Source organism: Salvelinus fontinalis, unplaced genomic scaffold (genome assembly GCF_029448725.1).
Source record: "Salvelinus fontinalis isolate EN_2023a unplaced genomic scaffold, ASM2944872v1 scaffold_0002, whole genome shotgun sequence".
In the NCBI taxonomy this organism is placed as follows: domain Eukaryota; kingdom Metazoa; phylum Chordata; class Actinopteri; order Salmoniformes; family Salmonidae; genus Salvelinus; species Salvelinus fontinalis.
The window spans coordinates 111,248-132,267 of NW_026600211.1; the positions used below are offsets into that span (position 1 = coordinate 111,248).

At 45.4% G+C, this 21,020-nt stretch overlaps 1 protein-coding gene across 1 annotated transcript in view; it reads right to left on the bottom strand.

Moving 5' to 3' along the window:
* Nucleotides 1-125: 125 nt before the first annotated feature.
* LOC129841894 (integrin alpha-10-like) overlaps nucleotides 126-21,020 on the bottom strand; it is a 58,884-nt gene continuing 37,989 nt past the window's right edge. The window contains exons 8-30 of the mRNA XM_055910241.1: nucleotides 18,555-18,705; nucleotides 14,143-14,308; nucleotides 11,975-12,048; nucleotides 11,689-11,833; nucleotides 11,051-11,199; nucleotides 10,717-10,860; nucleotides 10,306-10,512; nucleotides 8,140-8,270; nucleotides 7,831-7,997; nucleotides 7,529-7,671; nucleotides 7,091-7,201; nucleotides 6,871-6,956; nucleotides 6,487-6,628; nucleotides 6,160-6,252; nucleotides 4,685-4,761; nucleotides 4,064-4,153; nucleotides 3,903-3,987; nucleotides 3,632-3,745; nucleotides 3,436-3,543; nucleotides 3,174-3,287; nucleotides 2,897-2,992; nucleotides 1,835-1,948; nucleotides 126-1,703 (exon numbers count right to left, since the gene is read on the bottom strand). Coding sequence (XP_055766216.1) covers nucleotides 1,653-1,703; nucleotides 1,835-1,948; nucleotides 2,897-2,992; nucleotides 3,174-3,287; nucleotides 3,436-3,543; nucleotides 3,632-3,745; nucleotides 3,903-3,987; nucleotides 4,064-4,153; nucleotides 4,685-4,761; nucleotides 6,160-6,252; nucleotides 6,487-6,628; nucleotides 6,871-6,956; nucleotides 7,091-7,201; nucleotides 7,529-7,671; nucleotides 7,831-7,997; nucleotides 8,140-8,270; nucleotides 10,306-10,512; nucleotides 10,717-10,860; nucleotides 11,051-11,199; nucleotides 11,689-11,833; nucleotides 11,975-12,048; nucleotides 14,143-14,308; nucleotides 18,555-18,705 — 2,758 coding nt within the window. The 3' untranslated portion in view covers nucleotides 126-1,652. The remainder of the gene's footprint in view (nucleotides 1,704-1,834; nucleotides 1,949-2,896; nucleotides 2,993-3,173; nucleotides 3,288-3,435; nucleotides 3,544-3,631; nucleotides 3,746-3,902; nucleotides 3,988-4,063; nucleotides 4,154-4,684; nucleotides 4,762-6,159; nucleotides 6,253-6,486; nucleotides 6,629-6,870; nucleotides 6,957-7,090; nucleotides 7,202-7,528; nucleotides 7,672-7,830; nucleotides 7,998-8,139; nucleotides 8,271-10,305; nucleotides 10,513-10,716; nucleotides 10,861-11,050; nucleotides 11,200-11,688; nucleotides 11,834-11,974; nucleotides 12,049-14,142; nucleotides 14,309-18,554; nucleotides 18,706-21,020) is intronic.

The following is a 21,020-nucleotide window of genomic DNA, read 5'->3' on the forward strand; positions in this document are numbered from 1 at the left end:
AGTCTGAAATGCCAGATAAAAAAAAAAAAGAAGAATAATGTAATAAAATATTTGGTTTATGTGTATTTAGTTCATGTGTATGAATGATCCTATGTATGTATAAACAAACATGAAAGAAACTAAAATAACATTAACAAAAACTTTAATTATCAACAGTTTTAATTTGACTCAGAAAATGAACTCTACTGTAGAGAAAATGGGTGAAAAATCTAAAGTCATGATGACTTCTGAATATTAAATAGACAGTTAGGTTTGTAACAGCGTTTCATAGAAATACAAATATATTCACATGATTATAAGCGGCCCCCATTATCAGGTAGTGCATTTTCATTCAAGCTTCCTTGAAGGATGGAACTGCTTTCCATATAGCACAACATGGTACTAATTACAGGTTGATACCTGTACTGTATCTACTTATACAACATGGTACTAATTACAGGTTGATACCTGTACTGTATCTACTTATACAACATGGTACTAATTACAGGTTGATACCTGTACTGTATCTACTTATACAACATGGTACTAATTACAGGTTGATACCTGTACTGTATCTACTTATACAACATGGTACTAATTACAGGTTGATACCTGTACGGTATCTACTTATACAACATGGTACTAATTACAGGTTGATACCTGTACTGTATCTACTTATACAACATGGTACTAATTACAGGTTGATACCTGTACGGTATCTACTTATACAACATGGTACTAATTACAGGTTGATACCTGTACGGTATCTACTTATACAACATGGTACTAATTACAGGTTGATACCTGTACGGTATCTACTTATACAACATGGTACTAATTACAGGTTGATACCTGTACGGTATCTACTTATACAACATGGTACTAATTACAGGTTGATACCTGTACTGTATCTACTTATACAACATGGTACTAATTACAGGTTGATACCTGTACGGTATCTACTTATACAACATGGTACTAATTACAGGTTGATACCTGTACGGTATCTACTTATACAACATGGTACTAATTACAGGTTGATACCTGGTTGATACCATCATACCAAGTCACATTGCACCAGGAGTGTCAAATTCATTCCACGGAGGGCTGTGTGTCTGTAGGTTTTTGTTTTGTCCATTCAATTAAGACCTAGACAACCTGTTGAGTGGAGTCCCTCACTAATTCGTGACCTTAATTCATCAATCAAGTACAAGGGTGGAGTGAACCTGCAGACACTCAGCCCTCCGTGGAATGAGTTTAACACGTGGTGTACAGCATTATTTCCTGTCTGGGACATCTCTGCAGAAAACTCCTGTTCACGTCCTTCCTGCTGTACCTTTCTAAACAGGTGTGTAACTACAGCCCTACAGCCATGGGTTCACCTGTAGAAACAGACAAGATGTTGGGGTGTCTGATGATAGATGCAGTCTGTGCCATGTGGTGTTAGGGGTTTTGACAGTTCACACACACACTGGGCGACGCTCATCTATACCGGCTGTGTGTTCTTTTTGGGGGGGGCATGATTTAGAAGAGAGGGAAGGCATCTGTTTTTATTGCTGGGGCGGCGGAGCTGTCTCTGTGCAGGTCGTTGCCATGGGGATGGGTACGAAGTGGACTCTGGTTGTCACATATACTGTATCCATTGACTGACATCATGGCGGCGAGGTGCGGGCTCAGTCCTCGAGTTCCTCGTCCTTTATCTGTTTACGAGTGAAGAACCCCAGCTGGAGAAAGGAGGGATGAGAAGGAAGGAGTGAAACCCAAAGTTTTGATCTTTACCACGAAGGCAGAGGAGAAAGAAGTTATTGCAGTGTGAGGTACAGAGGTACTGTATGGTGAGGTGTGATTGGTGTACCTTCCACATTGCGAAGATGATGAGGGCCAATAGCAGAAGCCCTCCAATAATGCTACCTATCAAAATCCAGAGAGAAATGGGGATGGCCCGCCCCTTTAGTACCTCCAACACCGTCTGACGGAGAGAAAGATAAAAAAAGTCTGATAGTAGAGACAGTCAGACAGATATTCATCACCCTATACCAGCTTCCTCTATCTGGATGTACACGACACAAAGACAGATATCATCACCCTATACCAGCTTCCTCTATCTGGATGTAAACGACATACAGACATATTCATCACCCTATACCAGCTTCCTCTATCTGGATGTACACGACACAAAGACAGATATCATCACCCTATACCAGCTTCCTACTTTATCTGGATGTAAACGACAGTCAGACATATTCATCACCCTATACCAGCTTCCTACTCTATCTGGATGTAAACGACAGACAGACATATTCATCACCCTATACCAGCTTCCTACTCTATCTGGATGTAAACGACAGTCAGACAGATATTCATCACCCTATACCAGCTTCCTACCCTATCTGGATGTAAACTACAGTCAGACATATTCATCACCCTGTACCAGCTTCCTCTATCTGGATGTACACGACACAAAGACAGATATCATCACCCTATACCAGCTTCCTACTCTATCTGGATGTAAACTACAGTCAGACAGATATTCATCACCCTGTACCAGCTTCCTCTATCTGGATGTACACGACACAAAGACAGATATCATCACCCTATACCAGCTTCCTCTATCTGGATGTACACGACACAAAGACAGATATCATCACCCTATACCAGCTTCCTACTTTATCTGGATGTAAACGACAGTCTGACAGATATTCATCACCCTATACCAGCTTCCTCTATCTGGATGTAAACGACAGTCAGACATATTAATCACCCTATACCAGCTTCCTACTCTATCTGGATGTAAACGACAGTCAGACAGTTATTCATCACCCTATACCAGCTTACTCTATCTGGGTGTAAACAAGTCAGGCACAGACAAGGATAAACCAGTCCTCCGCTATTAGTGTTAATCCTGCTATTCTCTCACCTCCCTCCAGATGGTGCCACTCCCAAGAGTGACCAGGTTAGATTCCTGAGCAGCCAGACGATAGGCACTCACTATCCTCACCACCTTAAACTTAGCCTGGTGACAGAGACACAAAGTCAGAGTGAGTGTTTTTATAGTTAGAGCTGTGTGTGTGTGTGTGAGTGTGTGAGTGAGTGAGTGAGTGAGTGAGTGAGTGAGTGAGGGAGTGAGTGAGTGAGAGAGAGAGAGAGAGAGAGAGAGAGAGAGAGAGAGAGAGAGAGAGAGAGAAACTTGGTACCTGTCTGAAGAAGTTGTCGTGGACCCTGCGGCTGACTCGTATGAGAGCGGTCTGTCCTCGATGCAGCTGCTGTACCTCACACACCACCTCCACACACCACGACCTGCTGCAGTTCTACACACCGCACACAGAAACATGTTACAACTGAAAATATACTATATAGCTAGTTAGGATTGTGAATGTGATCATCTTGTGTGTGGGTATTTGTGTGTGTGTGCATGTATGTGCGTGCATCAGTGTATATGTGTGTGTCTGTTCTCACCAGTAGGTCAGTCTGTTGCATGTCTTCAGGATGTAGTGGTCGTACATCTCTCTGTCTGTCCTTCAGCTGGGACACGTCACTGTCTACACTGCAGTTCACCCCTGTCACCTGACATCACAAAGGTCACAGTTCAGAACCAGAGAGAAATGACAATAACTGTTTATTCCAACAGTAGTGAGAGAGGGTTAGTACTCACGTTGTAAGAGAAGACCTCAGTAACAGCCATGAAGATTCTGTCTCCAGCTGCTACAGAGGGCAGGCTCAGCCTCAACTCCAGGTTACTCACACTGTAACAGCCCAGGTTCTGCAGCTACACACAGAACACATTAGTCTGACATGTGTGTGTGTGTGTGTGTGTGTGTGTGTGTGTGTGTGTGTGTGTGTATAAAGACAGTCTGTATGATTATGTGTGTGATTGTGCAGTAAGGATATTAGGGACACGGATATATTGTGTGTGCACTGCTTACCCTGAAGTGTGTGTAGAACTCTGGTCCTATTGCCTCTGATATGGTTCTGGTTGGGTGGACCTCATAACGGTTCAGATTGGTGTCACTACAAATAAAGGTAGAGATACAGGGAATGAGAGAGAGACAGAGAGAGAGAGAGAGATAGAAAGAGAGAGACTAACCTGGTGATGAAGAGGTCAGGTTCGTACTGAACCACAGTCTGGAGCTGAACACTGTTGTCTCCCAACGTAGCCTCTCTCTCCACACTGTCACTATGGGAACCAGGAACACAGAGATGTATGTGACAGACACATGACAAGACAAACACAGTACTTCTGTCTCTGCTGTAGGATTATGACTAGGCTTATGTGACAGACACATGACAAGACAAACACACAGTACTTCTGTCTCTACTGTAGGATTATGACTAGGCTTATGTGACAGACACATGACAAGACAAACACACAGTACTTCTGTCTCTGCTGTAGGATTATGACTAGGCTTATGTGACAGACACATGACAAGACAAACACAGTACTTCTGTCTCTACTGTAGGATTATGACTAGGCTTATGTGACAGACACATGACAAGACAAACACACAGTACTTCTGTCTCTACTGTAGGATTATGACTAGGCTTATGTGACAGACACATGACAAGACAAACACACAGTATTTCTGTCTCTACTGTAGGATTATGACTAGGGTTAGATGGAATCAGTGGAGGCTGAATTTCAGGTTCATTTCTAGAAGCTCCCAATAGGAATCCCTTTACATTCCTCCATAGGATTATAATGAGTTACCTGGCAACTGTGAGTTTCATCTGGACTTTACTGAGCAGAGACGTACAGCTGAACTCAAACTCTAACATGAAGTTCACCTGACCGAGAGAAGATAAGAGGTGTGGGGGATTGAGTTTGTGGTGTCAGAACTACACTGAACAAAAATATAAACGCATCATGAAACAATTTCTACGATTTTTCCATTTGCCTCATGCTGTGCGACACATCTCCTTCGCATAGAGTTGATCAGGCTGTTGATTGTAGCCTGTGGAATGTTGTCCCACTCCTCTTCAATGGTTCTGCAAAGTTACTGGATATTGGAAGGAACAGGAACACGCTGTCATACACGTCGATCCAGAGCATCCCAAACATGCTCAATAGGTGACATGTCTGGTGAGTATGCAGGCCATGGAAGAACTGGGACATTTTCAGCTTCCAAGAATTGTGTGCAGATCCTTGCGACATGGGTCCGTGCATTATCATGCTGAAACATGAGGTGATGGCGGCGGATGGCAAGACAATGGGCCTCAGGATCTCGTCACAGTATTTCTGTGCATTCAAATTATCATCCATAAAATGCAATTGTATTTGTTGTCCGTAGCTTATGCCTGCCCATACCATAACCTCACCGCCACCATGGGGCACTCTGTTCACAACGTTGACATCAGCAAACCACTCGCCCACACAACGCCATATGTCTGACATCTGTACAGCTGAAACCGGGATTCATCCGTGAAGAGCACACTTCTCCAGCGTGCCAGTGGCCATCGAAGGTGAGCATTTGCCCACTGAAGTTGATTACAACGCCAAACTGTAATCAAGTCAAGACCCTGGTGAGGACGGCGAGCACACAAATAAGCTTCCCTGAGACGGTTTCTGACAGTTTGTGCAGAAATTCTTCAGTTGTGCAAACCCACAGTTTCATCATCTGTCTGGGTGGCTGGTCTCAGACGATCCCGCTGGTGAAGAGGCCGGATGTGGAGGTCCTGAGCTGGTGTGGTTACACGTGGTCTGCGATTGTGAGCCCGGTTGGACATACTGCCAAATTCTCTAAAACAACGTTGGAGGCAGTTTATGAGAAATTAACATTCAATTATTTGGCAACAGCACTGGTGACATTCCTGCAGTCAGCATGCCAATTGCACACTCCCTCAAAACTTGAGACATCTGTGGCATTGTGTTGTTTGACAAAACTGTACATTTTAGAGTGGTCTTTTATTGTCCCCAGCACAAGGTGCACCTGTGTAATGATCATGCAGTTTAATCATCTTTTTGATATGCCACACCTGTCAGGTGGATGGATTATCTTGGCAAAGGAGAAATGGTCACTAACAGGGATGTAAACAAATGTGTGCACAACATTTGAGAAAAATACGCTTTTTGTGCGTATGGAACATTTCTGGGATCTTTTATTTCAGCTCATCAAACATGGGACCAACACTTTACATGTTGTGTTTATATTTTTGTTCAGTGTATTTGATGCCAGACAGACAGACCTTGGAGTGGGAGCGGAACACAGGATAGCTGACATTACAGGAATGACTGTTGGAACTGAGAGATGTACACTCAATTTTCAACTGGGTATCCTCCTAGAGAGCGAGAGGGAGAGAGATGGATGGATGGAGACATCGAAAGGGAGGGAGGAAGAGAGAGAAGGGGGAGGAGACAGAATAAAATTGTCAGGTTCATGTTGTAAATCTGTGTGTGTGTGTGTGTGTGTGTGTGTGTGTGTGTGTGTGTGTGTGTGTGTGTGTGTGCGTGCGTGCGTGCGTGCGTGCGTGCGTGCGTGTGCGTGTGTGTGTGTGTGTGTGCGTGCTTCGTACCCGTATACTGAGACTAGAGAAGTGGAGGTTGCGTGAGTAGTGCAGCGATAGGCTGGTGTTGTAGGCGTTCTCCAGTCTGTTCTGCAGCTGGACTTCTACAGCCAGACGTCTGCGAGGGCTACGGATCACATAGGGCTGCAGTCTGCAGAGAGGAGTTACATTCAGACATTCATACAACTACTACACAACTACTACACAACATTAATACAACAACTACACAACATTAATACATGAATACAACAGGAACGCTAGTAATTGTTTGGCTGATTGTGTGTTGACTGGACAAAAAAAAGAGAGGAACATTTTTGATCAGGTGTGTGTGTGTCTATACGTGTGTGTCCATACATGTGTGTGTGCACATGTGTTTGTGTGTGTGAGATGTACCTTGTCCCAGAGATGTCCATATGAGCCTGCAGCACCAGATCAGTGACACACACATCATCCTCACCACAGTCTTTGAAGAACGCAATCTGGAGACATCAATGTACAGTATTTGAAATGGAGGTGCCAGAGTAATACTGTAGATACGTACAGTAACAGTACATTACATCATACAGTTTGGCCAGGATGCTACGAGCACCCCACACACACCCCACACACTGACCGATCTCTTGAAGGTGGTGGGCCAGCCTTCGTCCAGCACTGGGCCGCTCTCTGTGTCGTTGATCTTAAAGCGCAGGGAGAAGCTGATTGGACGGATGTAGTCAGCTGTGTCCTATCACAGACAGAGACAAAGGGTTAGAGGTCAATATCAACAGAATGTAGTGTTTCAGCATGTAGATTGTGTGTGTCGGTCGGGGTGAAGGATGTGTGCAAATGTGTGTTTCGGCATTGTGTGTGACATATGGAAGGGCAGGTTGTGGCAGTAGCGTGTACATGTTGGTTGTGTGTTTGTGTATCCAAAGCGGCTTACAGTCATGCGTGCATACTTTTTTTTTAAAGTATGTATGTCGCTGTTTGGTCCCGGGAATTGAACCCACTATCCTGGCGTTGCAAGCACCATGCTCTACCAGCTGAGCTCTGGTGTGTGTGTCATACTCACAAACACATGGAAGGGCAGGTTGTGGCAGACGGTCTGTCCTGTGTGAACTCTGACCCCCAGCTGTGACTGTCTCTGGTTGCTGTCGTCAAACAACGCCCTCGCTGTCAACTTTCTCTCATCCAACATGGCCACCACCGACAGCTCTGAGGAGGAGGGAGAAGGGGATGTTAGTGTTGATAACAAATCTATCAAATCTAACAGGCGGACTCCCTCCCTCCTATCTCCTTCCCCCTCATCTCTCCCTCCCCCTTACTCTCTTCAGTCCCCTCCCCTCCCTCACCCACTCCCTCCCTCTCCCTTACCAAAGCTGTTGCTGTGAGTTCCAGGGGAGCGGGACAGAGCCAGGAAGCAGGCTGTAGCGTTGAGACAGGCAGACTCCCTCCCTCCTCTCTGACACGTCTTCTGGATGACGTTGATGGAGTGGGGCTGGAAGGACAGACTCATGTTGATCTGGACTATATTACGAGAACTGGAGAGAGGGGAGGGAGAATTGATCATTCAATGATGACGGTCATCATCACATTAAAAAAATATACTCCACAGCCAAGTCTGACAATTTATTCCTCCCCTCCTCTACATTCCTCCACCTCCCCTCATTCCTCCTTTCTTACCTGAGTAGTACAGCACTGCCCTGGGCCCCCACAGTCAGGTCTAACAGACCATCTCCATCCAGGTCCAATCTGGCACTCACACTGCGCCCAAAGTACTGCAGAGAGGGGGACAGGGACGACCCTGCGATACGCTACAGGGAGAAGGAGAGGTGAGCAAGGAGGTGGAGAGAAGAGGGTGGAGAAGTGGTAGAGAGAGATGTAGAATGAGGTCAATGGAAATACTATAGCTAAGAATGATTTCACTTTAAAACAAATCTTCACTTTTCTTTTCACAGAGATGGACTCCACCTATACTTCTGGTGACACTTCCTTCTCTACCTGTTTGTAGTTGTGGATGATGTGTATGTCTACCTGTTTGTAGTTGTGGATGATGTGTATGTCTACCTGTTTGTAATTGTGGATGATGTGTATGTCTACCTGTTTGTAGTTGTGGATGATGTGTATGTCTACCTGTTTGTAGTTGTGGATGATGTGTATGTCTACCTGTTTGTAGTTGTGGATGATGTGTATGTCTACCTGTTTGTAGTTGTGGATGATGTGTATGTCTACCTGTTTGTAATTGTGGATGATGTGTATGTCTACCTGTTTGTAATTGTGGATGATGTGTATGTCTACCTGTTTGTAGTTGTGGATGATGTGTATGTCTACCTGTTTCTAGTTGTGGATGATGTGTATGTCTACCTGTTTGTAGTTGGAGATGATGTGTATGTCTACCTGTTTGTAGTTGTGGATGATGTGTATGTCTACCTGTTTGTAGTTGTGGATGATGTGTATGTCTACCTGTTTGTAGTTGGAGATGATGTGTATTTCTACCTGTTTGTAGTTGTGGATGATGTGTATATCTACCTGTTTGTAGTTGTGGATGATGTGTATGTCTACCTGTTTGTAGTTGTGGATGATGTGTATGTCTACCTGTTTGTAGTTGTGGATGATGTGTATGTCTACCTGTTTGTAGTTGTGGATGATGTGTATGTCTACCTGTTTGTAATTGTGGATGATGTGTATGTCTACCTGTTTGTAATTGTGGATGATGTGTATGTCTACCTGTTTGTAGTTGTGGATGATGTGTATGTCTACCTGTTTGTAGTTGTGGATGATGTGTATGTCTACCTGTTTGTAGTTGTGGATGATGTGTATGTCTACCTGTTTGTAGTTGTGGATGATGTGTATGTCTACCTGTTTGTAGTTGTGGATGATGTGTATGTCTACCTGTTTCTAGTTGTGGATGATGTGTATGTCTACCTGTTTGTAGTTGTGGATGATGTGTATGTCTACCTGTTTGTAGTTGTGGATGATGTGTATGTCTACCTGTTTGTAGTTGTGGATGATGTGTATGTCTACCTGTTTGTAGTTGTGGATGATGTGTATATCTACCTGTTTGTAGTTGTGGATGATGTGTATGTCTACCTGTTTGTAGTTGTGGATGATGTGTATGTCTACCTGTTTGTAGTTGTGGATGATGTGTATGTCTACCTGTTTGTAGTTGTGGATGATGTGTATATCTACCTGTTTGTAGTTGTGGATGATGTGTATGTCTACCTGTTTGTAATTGTGGATGATGTGTATGTCTACCTGTTTGTAGTTGGAGATGATGTGTATGTCTACCTGTTTGTAGTTGTGGATGATGTGTATGTCTACCTGTTTGTAGTTGTGGATGATGTGTATGTCTACCTGTTTGTAGTTGTGGATGATGTGTATATCTACCTGTTTGTAGTTGTGGATGATGTGTATGTCTACCTGTTTGTAGTTGTGGATGATGTGTATGTCTACCTGTTTGTAGTTGTGGATGATGTGTATGTCTACCTGTTTGTAGTTGTGGATGATGTGTATATCTACCTGTTTGTAGTTGTGGATGATGTGTATGTCTACCTGTTTGTAATTGTGGATGATGTGTATGTCTACCTGTTTGTAGTTGGAGATGATGTGTATGTCTACCTGTTTGTAGTTGTGGATGATGTGTATGTCTACCTGTTTGTAATTGTGGATGATGTGTATGTCTACCTGTTTGTAGTTGGAGATGATGTGTATGTCTACCTGTTTGTAGTTGTGGATGATGTGTATGTCTACCTGTTTGTAGTTGTGGATGATGTGTATGTCTACCTGTTTGTAGTTGTGGATGATGTGTATGTCTACCTGTTTGTAGTTGTGGATGATGTGTATGTCTACCTGTTTGTAGTTGTGGATGATGTGTATGCCCTGGCCGTGGTATACGTATATGGCCCCATTGTGTCCATCCTCTAGGGGTGCCCCCACCAGCAGGTCAGTGTACCCGTCATGGTTGAGGTCTGGGGCGGAGGCCAGGGCGTAGCCAAACCTAGCATCCTGGGACCTATCCTCTGCCTTCAGAGTACCGTTAGACACAAACACCTCCTCCTGAGAGAGAGAGAGAGAGAAAGACAGGCAGAGTAGAGAGAGAGAGAGAGAGTCAGCAGCTCCCAGACATTCCTCTTCTTATCCGCAACTCCTTTCCCCTCCCTTAATTCTATCTCCCCCCTTCGCCCTTCGCCCATCTCTCACCCCCCTCCCCCTCTTCCTGACACCAGCTCAGTCCTTCCCCACTACTCCCCCCTGTCTCACCGCACTGAGGGAGTAGATGTAGACTCTGCCTGCCTCCTTGTTGCCAGGGCCCAGGTACATGGGTGCTGCCACCAGCAGAACATCAGTAATGCCATCCTGGTCCACGTCCAACCCACACACCTCACTGCCATAGTACGACCCAATCTACAGAGAGAGCGAGAGAGAGAGCGAGAGAGCGAGAGAGCGAGAGAGCGAGAGAGCGAGAGAGCGAGAGAGCGAGAGAGAGAGAGAGAGGGGTATGGTGGCAGTGAGGAGAAGGGGAGAAGGGGGTTGGGGATGAGTGAGAGTTTGATTGATAGATACATCCAATGAGGTATATACACACACTAGCTACCTGTTCTCCATTGAGGGCCTGTGCAATGTTGACATCTCCATTGTTGCTCAGTTCAAACAGAATGACCTTTCCTTTGTGTTTGAACCTGGGAGCTCCAGCCACATACAGCCTCCTCCAGTCTCCCACTATCACTGACGACACTGTGTAGCCTAAACACACACACACACACAAATACTTTAATTAGATCCACAAATGACATAATATTTGAATAGGATTCAAATATCTCACAGGAGACACATTAGGTATGGAAACAAAAATGATTGTGTAAATCCGTGATAAATTTAGTAGTATTACGTGTAAAACGGTGATACGTTTAGTAGTATTATGTGTAAAACAGTGATAAGTTTAGTACTATTATGTGTAAAACAGTGATACGTTTAGTAGTATTATGTGTAAAACGGTGATACATTTAGTAGTATTATGTGTAAAACAGTGATACGTTTAGTAGTATTATGTGTAAAACGGTGATACATTTAGTACTATTATGTGTAAAACAGTGATACGTTTAGTAGTATTATGTGTAAAACAGTGATACGTTTAGTAGTATTATGTGTAAAACAGTGATACGTTTAGTAGTATTATGTGTAAAACGGTGTAATGTAAAGTGTACATAGTGTAACATAAGTAAGTTAAGTCACCCAGATAGGCAGCGTGGTTCTTGAGCTCCTGGGGGAACTCTGACTCAAAGGCCTCTCTGGTGGGCATGATGCGGCCCTCAGCTCCCTCCTTCAGCACCCCTCCGTCCCAGTCATACGCCCCCACCATCCCAAACAGGATGCCATCCTGAAACACACGCATGGGAGAGGGGGGAGGGATAGGGTAAACATACAGTACAATGAAAGATCAGAAATTCAAGTCAATGACATGACACGCGCGCGCTCACATGCTTGCACACGTACGCACACACACAGATGGTGGACTCACATCGAGAACGTGTGTGGAGAAGCCGATCTGGGACATCTCAAACTTGAAGGAGCTCTCGTTGTACCCCAGCGTCCCTGTGACGAAACAGAAACATCAAAACAACGTTTAACAAACCTTTCTAGCACTTTTTCTGTAGTATCCAACACAACAATCTAGTTGAGCAGATCTGTCTGTCTCCAAGCTATTATTTCGTGTCATGTCATTCAAAAATTATTTTATTAAAGTCATGAGTCTCACCCTCTCATGTTTCTGTGCCCAACCACATATCTGTGTGGTGTGGGGGTTCAGGGACTGAGTGAGGGGCTAATGGGACCTCTGATGAGGTGAAAGCGGAACAGGCTTACCCTAACCCTAACTCTCAGAGGAAGTTTAGCTGAATGTTTGGTTAATGTTTGTTCTGCCAGTGCCAGGTGGCTGACACATGAATACCGTAATGGGACTAAATGTGGCATCCTGTGCTGCCCACTCTGAAACATGAATACCGTAATGGGACTAAATGTGGCATCCTGTGCTGCCCACTCTGACACATGAATACCGTAATGGGACTAAATGTGGCATCCTGTGCTGCTCACTCTGACACATGAATACCGTAATGGGACTAAATGTGGCATCCTGTGCTGCCCACTCTGACACATGAATACCGTAATGGGACTAAATGTGGCATCCTGTGCTGCCCACTCTGACACATGAATACCGTAATGGGACTAAATGTGGCATCCTGTGCTGCCCACTCTGACACATGAATACCGTAATGGGACTAAATGTGGCATCCTGTGCTGCTCACTCTGACACATGAATACCGTAATGGGACTAAATGTGGCATCCTGTGCTGCCCACTCTGAAACATGAATACCGTAATGGGACTAAATGTGGCATCCTGTGCTGCCCACTCTGACACATGAATAACGTAATGGGACTAAATGTGGCATCCTGTGCTGCCCACTCTGACACATGAATACCGTAATGGGACTAAATGTGGCATCCTGTGCTGCCCACTCTGACACATGAATACCGTAATGGGACTAAATGTGGCATCCTGTGCTGCCCACTCTGAAACATGAATACCGTAATGGGACTAAATGTGGCATCCTGTGCTGCCCACTCTGAAACATGAATACCGTAATGGGACTAAATGTGGCATCCTGTGCTGCCCACTCTGACACATGAATAACGTAATGGGACTAAATGTGGCATCCTGTGCTGCCCACTCTGACACATGAATACCGTAATGGGACTAAATGTGGCATCCTGTGCTGCCCACTCTGACACATGAATACCGTAATGGGACTAAATGTGGCATCCTGTGCTGCTCACTCTGAAACATGAATACCGTAATGGGACTAAATGTGGCATCCTGTGCTGCCCACTCTGAAACATGAATACCGTAATGGGACTAAATGTGGCATCCTGTGCTGCCCACTCTGAAACATGAATACCGTAATGGGACTAAATGTGGCATCCTGTGCTGCCCACTCTGAAACATGAATACCGTAATGGGACTAAATGTGGCATCCTGTGCTGCCCACTCTGAAACATGAATACCGTAATGGGACTAAATGTGGCATCCTGTGCTGCCCAATCTTACACGTGAATACTCACTCTCAATTCAAATACTGTTATTTTATTTTTATCCCCCTTTCACCTTTTCTCCATAAATTCCCTCCCTTCCTTCCCCTCCCCAATCTGCCACTATCTAGATGCCACAGGTTAGTGCCCTCTCGCTCCCTCCTCACTCAAGAACCCAGGTGGTATACAGAATCTACCTCCCTCATCCTCCTCTCATTTCCTCCTCTCCCTTCCTCCCTCGCTCCCTACAGACTTCAGGGTGGCATAATTTCTCAGTCATCCTCCCTTGTTCCTGTAAGTGTTGTGATAGCTGCTCCCGCCCTTCTTTCCGTTTCAAGGTAGTGGCATCTATCCAACCCTTCCTCTTTCATGCCGTCTAGGATTAAATGTGGCACCATTCCCCCTTTTTTGCCTCTTTCTCAATTGAAAGAGAGTAACATCCCTCTCTCTTCTAACTTTCTCCCTGGCTAAATAAGAAAGCAGTCCCTCGCTGTCTCCAGAACACAGACACCCTTTCCCCTCCTTTCTCTTTCACGCACTTTCACCTCCCTCCCTCCTCTCCTCCCCCTCCCTCCCCCTTACTCTTCCTCTCTCCGTCTCACCCTCTAGAGTGAAGATGCGGTCTCCTAGTGCATCTACGATGTCGTTGAGCGCCGCCTCATCAGTCACGTTGAAGAAGTATTTGTCGTCAGGGTCGCTGGCAATGTACTTGATCTCACTGATAAACGTCTCTGGGTCCTGCTGCCTGCGGATGTAGTGACCCAATACCTGGAGGGAGAGAGAAAGGGATGAGAAAAGAGAGGGGGGAGAGAAAGGGTGAGGGAGAAAGAAAGGGATGATAAAAGAGAGGGGGGAGAGAAAGGGGGAGGGAGAAAGAAAGGGATGAGAAAAGAGAGGGGGAGAGATAAAGGGGGAGGGAGAGAGAAAGGGATGAGGAAAGAGAGGGGGGAGAGATAAAGGGGGAAGGAGAGAGGGAAAGAGAGAGGAAGAGAGAGGGGGAATAGAAAAAGAAAGGGGTAAAGGGAAGGGTAAAAAAACAAAAGGGAGTGAAAGAAGGGGTTAAATGTAAGGGACAGAAAAAGTGAAAGGTAGAGCGAGAGATAACATTAACAGACAATTCTCTATGTCTTCCGTCAATAACTCCTCCATGTTTCACAGGGACAGAGAACATTTATATAGAGGGAGAGATATTACTGAGTCAGTACAATCTGAGAGGACAGAGAGAGAGCTGCCAACAACAACCCCATACAGTACAGTAGAGGACATAACCTGAATCAAGGACAACCACAGAGAGACAGCCAGATATGCAGAGTATAAGCCCTTAAAAGAGAAAAACTGATCATGTACGTAGGGTTCTAACTAAGGGGGTGTCTAAAAACAGATACTGTCCGTAGGGTTCTAACTAAGGGGGTGTCTAAAAACAGATACTGTACGTAGGGTTCTAACTAAGGGGGTGTCTAAAAACAGATACTGTCCATAGGGTTCTAACTAAGGGGGTGTCTAAAAACAGATACTGTCCATAGGGTTCTAACTAAGGGGGTGTCTAAAAACAGATACTGTCCATAGGGTTCTAACTAGGGGGGTGTCTAAAAACAGATACTGTCCGTAGGGTTCTAACTAAGGGGTTGTCTAAAAACAGATACTGTACGTAGGGTTCTAACTAAGGGGTTGTCTAAAAACAGATACTGTCCGTAGGGTTCTAACTAAGGGGTTGTCTAAAAATGGAGTCAACTAAAATGTTTGGGAAATACTGCTCTAGCAAACCGTGAAATGAAAGAATTGGTCCAGACAGGGGGGAGAGATGACTGGTGTGGTAGGACTCTCTAGTGTGAGGAGGCTATAGTAACAGCTACAGTTAGTAGTCTGTAATGCAGAATAGCCTAAACACTCCAGTAAGGAGCACATTCCTCCCCAGAAACCCAATCCCAACAATCCTTCCCTGTCACTCTGGCTGCCAACTTAACTAAGGACATTTTTTGTTTTCAAAGGGGATGGAGGGAGGGAGGGAAGAAGGGATGGATGGAGGGAGAGAGGGAGGGAGGGAGAGAGGGAGGGAGAGCGGGAGGGAGAGCGGGATGGATGAAGGGAGGGAGGGAGGGAGGGAGGGAGGCAGGAAGGAAGGAAGGAAGGAAGGAAGGAAGGAAGGAAGGAAAGAAAGAAAGAAAGAACGAAAGAAAGAAAGAAGGAAGGAAGGAAGGAAGGAAGGAAGGAAGGAATGGAGGGAGGGAGGGTTTAATGTGAAGGAATCCTACACCATAAATGTATACATGAAGATCTCATAGAAGCAGAGAAATTCCGTTGGTCTTGCCAGCTGCTGCTGATTTGTCCTCAGAGTCACGAACGGTGGGAGAGGATAGAAATACAGACAGCGGGAGGTAGCTTGTTAGTATTCAAAACATACAGTGAAATTATAGCTACTGCACATGTATACACACACATGCACACAAACAGACAAACACACACCCTTTGACCCCTCCCCTTGTTGACTGTAAATTCAGTGTGAGTCGGCAGGCAGGCAGGCTGATGTATAAAACACGACTCAGGCTGTTATTTTAGAGAGCTTGTTGCTCTGCTCTACCCAAAGGGCTATTTTCTGTCCTACACACACTGGCAGCAAGACAGAGAGCAGCAACATCAAAACATTGCAGCCGTCACAGTGAAACCACGTTACAGCATCAAGACTCCCTGGAGATTCTCTCTCTCTCTCTCTCTCTTCAATTCAATTTAATTTAAGGGGTTTTATTGGTGCGCGAAACATATGTTTACAGGGAAAATAAATAAACATAAATATGGGTTGTATTTACAATGGTGTTTGTTCTTCACTGGTTGCCCTTTTTTTCGTGGCAACAGGTCACAAATCTTGCTACTGTGATATTTCACCAAACATATATGGGAGTTTGTCTAAATGCTATGCTCACTGAGTCTGGACATAGTCAAAACTTTCCTTAAGTTAGGGTCAGTCACAGTGGTCAGGTATTCTGCCACTGTGTACTCTCTGTTTAGGACCAAATATCATTCTAGTTTGCTCTGTTTTTTTGTTAATTCTTTCCAATGTGTCAAGTAATACTTTTTTTGGTTTTCTCATGATTTGTTTGGGTCTAATTGTGTTGATGTCCTGGGGCTCTGTTGGGCATGTTTGTGTTTGTGAACAGAGCTCCAGGACTAGCTTGCTTAGGGGACTTCTTCAGGTTCATTTCTCTGTAGGTGATGGCTTTGTTATCGATGGTTTGGGAATCGCTTCCTTTTAGGTGGTTGTAGAATTTAACGGCTCTTTTCTGGATTTTGATAACTATCGGGTATCGGGCTAATTCTGCTCTGCATGCATTATTTGGTGTTTTATGTTGTACACAAAATATATTTTTGCAGAATTCTGCATGCAGAGTCTCAATTTGGTGTTTGTCCCATTTTGTGAATTCTTGGTTGGTGAGAGGACCCCAGACCTCACTACCATAAAGGGCAATGGGTTCTATAACTGATTCAAGTATTTTTTAGCCAGCTCCTAATTAGTATGTTACATTTTATGTTCCTTTTGATGACATAGCAGGCCCTTCTTGCCTTGTCTCTCAGATCGTTCACAGCTTTGTGGAAGTTACCTGTGGCGCTGATGTTTAGGCTAAGGTATGTATAGTTTTTGTGTGCTCCAGGGCAACAGTTTCTAGATGGAATTTGTATTTGTGGTCCTGGCAACTGGACCTTTTTTGGAGCACCATTACTTTGGTCTTACTGAGATTTACTGTCAGTGCCCAGGTCTGGCTGAATCTGTGCAGAAGATCTAGATGCTCCCTTGGTTCCTCTGGTGACAGTGGCTCTGCAGGTCCCAGTGTTTATAAAGTGGTTCCTCTGGTGACAGTGGCTCTGCAGGACCCAGTGTTTATATTGTGGTTCCTCTGGTGACAGTGGCTCTGCAGGTCCCAGTGTTTATTATATTGTGGTTCCTCTGGTGACAGTGGCTCTGCAGGTCCCAGTGTTTATTATTTGGTGGTTCCTCTGGTGACAGTGGCTCTGCAGGTCCCAGTGTTTATAAAGTGGTTCCTCTGGTGACAGTGGCTCTGCAGGTCCCAGTGTTTATATTGTGGGCTGGGGAGGAGTCTCAGACTACCCAGCCACTAGAGTCTGTTCTACCACACCACCAAAACCACATCACTCGAGACACTGATGGTGTGTGCGCATGTGTGTTTCTGTGTGTGTGTGTGTGTTAGGGGGGTGGGGTGGGGCAGGAAGACATAGCTGTTGTTACCCACTGGGTTATTTTAAGGAGCCAGAGGGGTTCAGTTAGTGATTTGCTGGGGCTATTTTAAAGACCACAGGCATTATTTCAGGCTAGTTTGAGGCTGAATGGACAGGATGGCTAGCTCCCACGTTATGCAGGGTATGTGAGGTGGTATGGTGGAAAAGCTGTTTCAATACAGCTATTTCAGGAGTGGGGTTGGTTGGTGAGACTGTCTGCCATATTGGTTAGCGAGTTTGTGGTGTAGCAGGCATGCTGCATTCATGTGCTCTGTGAAACAGTGTGTGTGCGTGTGTTTGTGCGTGTGTTTGTGTGTGTGCGCGTGTGTGTGTGTGCGTGCGTGTGTGTGTGTGCGTGCATGCGTCTCTGTGTGTGTGTGTGCGTGTGCGTGTGTGTGTGTGCGTGCGTGCGTGTGTGTGTGTGTGTGTGTGTGTGTGTGTGTGTGTGCGTCTCTGTGTGTGTGTGTATGTGTGTGTGTGTGTGTGTGTGCGTGCGTGTATGCGTCTGTGTGTGTGTGTGTGTGTGTGTGTGTGTGTGTGTGTGTGTGTGTGTGTGTGTGTGTGTGTGTGTGTGTGTGTGTGTGTGTGTGTGTGTGTGTGCGTCTCTGTGTGTGTGTGTGTGTGTGTGTGTGTGTGTGTGTGTGTGTGTGTGTGTGTGTGTGTGTGTGTGTGTGTGTGTGTGTGTGTGTGCGTCTCTGTGTGTGTGTGTGTGTGTGTGCGTCTCTGTGTGTGTGTGCGTCTCTGTGTGTGTGTGTGTTCGTGTGCGTGCCTGCGTGTGTGTACTCACAGCGATGGCATATCTGGTGATGTTTCTCTTCTCACACTCCTCAAGAGCATCTGGTAGCTCCTCCCCATCATGTGACTCTCCGTCCGTCACCACGATCATGACCTTGGTGGCCCCCTCCCTCGCCCCCCGCTCAGGGCTGAATGCCTCCGTGCTGGACAAAGACAGATATAAATAACTTTTTTCGGTAAATATCACAGTGCTGTTGTCAGCATGTTAAAACAGCACATACTGATTCAAGACCCAAACTGCTTACATGTACATTCTCTTTCCGTTGCCCTGAACCAAACCACAATAAAACACAAATATTGTTCTAGAGTTGGATCTGAAACATCATCGCCTGAATTAGAGTATCTCATGACAAGCTGTAGACCACACTATTTTGTGGCTGTTTATTTACCACCACAGACAGATGCTGGCACTAAGACCTCACTCAGTCAGCTGTATAAGGAAATAAGCAAACAGGAAACCGCTCACCCAGAGGCAGCGCTCCTAGTGGCCTGGGACTTTAATGCAGGGAAACTTAAATCCGTTTTACCTAATTTCTACCAGCATGTTAAATGCGCAACCAGAGGGAAAAAAATTCTAGATCACCTTTACTCCACACACAGAGACGTGTACAAAGCTCACCCTCGCCCTCCATTTGGCAAATCTGCTATAATTCTATCCTCCTGATTCCTGCTTACAAGCTAAAATTAAAGTAGGAAGCACCAGTGACTCAGTCTATATGAAAAGTGGTCAGATGAAGCAGATGCTAAACTACAGGACAGTTTTGCTAGCACAGACTGGAATATGTTCTGGGATTCTTCCGATGGCCTTGAGGAGTACACCACATCAGTCACTGACTTTATCAATAAGTGCATCGAGGACATCGTCCACACAGTGACTGTACATACTCCAACCAGAAGCCATGGATTACAGGCAACATTCGCACTGAGCTAAAGGTTAGAGCTGCCGCTTTCAAGGTGCGGGACTCTAACCCGGAAGCTTACAAGAAATCCTGCTACACCCTCAGAAGAACCATCAAACAAGCAAAGTGCCAATACAGGACTAAGATTGAATCATACTACACCGGCTCCGACGCCCGTCGGATGTGGCAGGGCCTGCAAACTATTACAGACTACAAAGGGAAGTACAGCCGCGAGCTGCCCAGTGACACAAGCCTACCAGACGAGCTATATCACTTCTATGCTCGCTTCGAGGCAAGCAACCCTGAGGCATGCATGAGAGCATCAGCTGTTCCGGGCGACTGTGTGATCACGCTCTCCGTAGCCGTGTGCTGACCAATGTGCTGACCAACTGGCAGGTGTCTCACTGACATTTTCAACATGTCCCGAGTCTGTAATACGAGTCTGTAATACCAACATGACCCTGTCTGAGTCTGTAATACCAACATGTCCCTGTCTGAGTCTGTAATACCAACATGTTCCTGTCTGAGTCTGTAATATCAACATGTCCCTGTCTGAGTCTGTAATATCAACATGTCCCTGTCTGAGTCTGTAATACCAACATGTTCCTGTCTGAGTCTGTAATATCAACATGTCCCTGTCTGAGTCTGTAATATCAACATGTCCCTGTCTGAGTCTGTAATACCAACATGTCCCTGTCTGAGTCTATAATACCAACATGTCCCTGTCTGAGTCTATAATACCAACATGTTCCTGTCTGAGTCTGTAATACCAACATGTCCCTGTCTGAGTCTGTAATACCAACATGTTTCAAGCAGACCACCATAGTCCCTGTGCCCAAGAACACTAAGGTGACCTGCCTAAATGACTACAGACCCGTAGCACTCACGTCTGTAGCCATGAAGTGCTTTGAAAGGCTGGTCATGGCTCACATTAACACCATTATCCCAGAAACACTAGACCCACACAAATTTGCATACCGCTCAAACAGATCCACAGATGATGCAATCTCTATTGCACTCCACACTGCCCTTTCCCACCTGGACAAAAGGAACACCTCCGTGAGAATGCTATTCATTGACTACAGCTCAGTGTTCAAAACCATTGTGCCCTCAAAGCTCATCACTAAGCTAAGGACCCTGGGATTAAACATCTCCCTCTGCAACTGGATCCTGGACTTTCTGACGGGCCACCCCCAGGTAGTGAGGGTAGGTAGCAACACATCTGCCACGCTGATCCTCAACACTGGAGCCCCTCAGGGGTGCGTGCTCAGTCCCCTCCTGTACTCCCTGTTCACCCACGACTGCATGGCCAGGCACAACTCCAACACCATCATTACGTTTGCAGACGACACAACAGTGGTAGGCCTGATCACCGACAATGACGAGACAGCCTATAGAGAGGAGGTCAGAGACCTGGCCGGGTGGTGCCAGAATACAACCTATCCCTCAACGTAATCAAGACAAAGGAGATGATTGTGGACTACAGGAAAAGGAGGACCGAGCACGCCCCCATTCTCATCGACAGGGCTGTAAATCAAAATCAAATCAAATTTTATTAG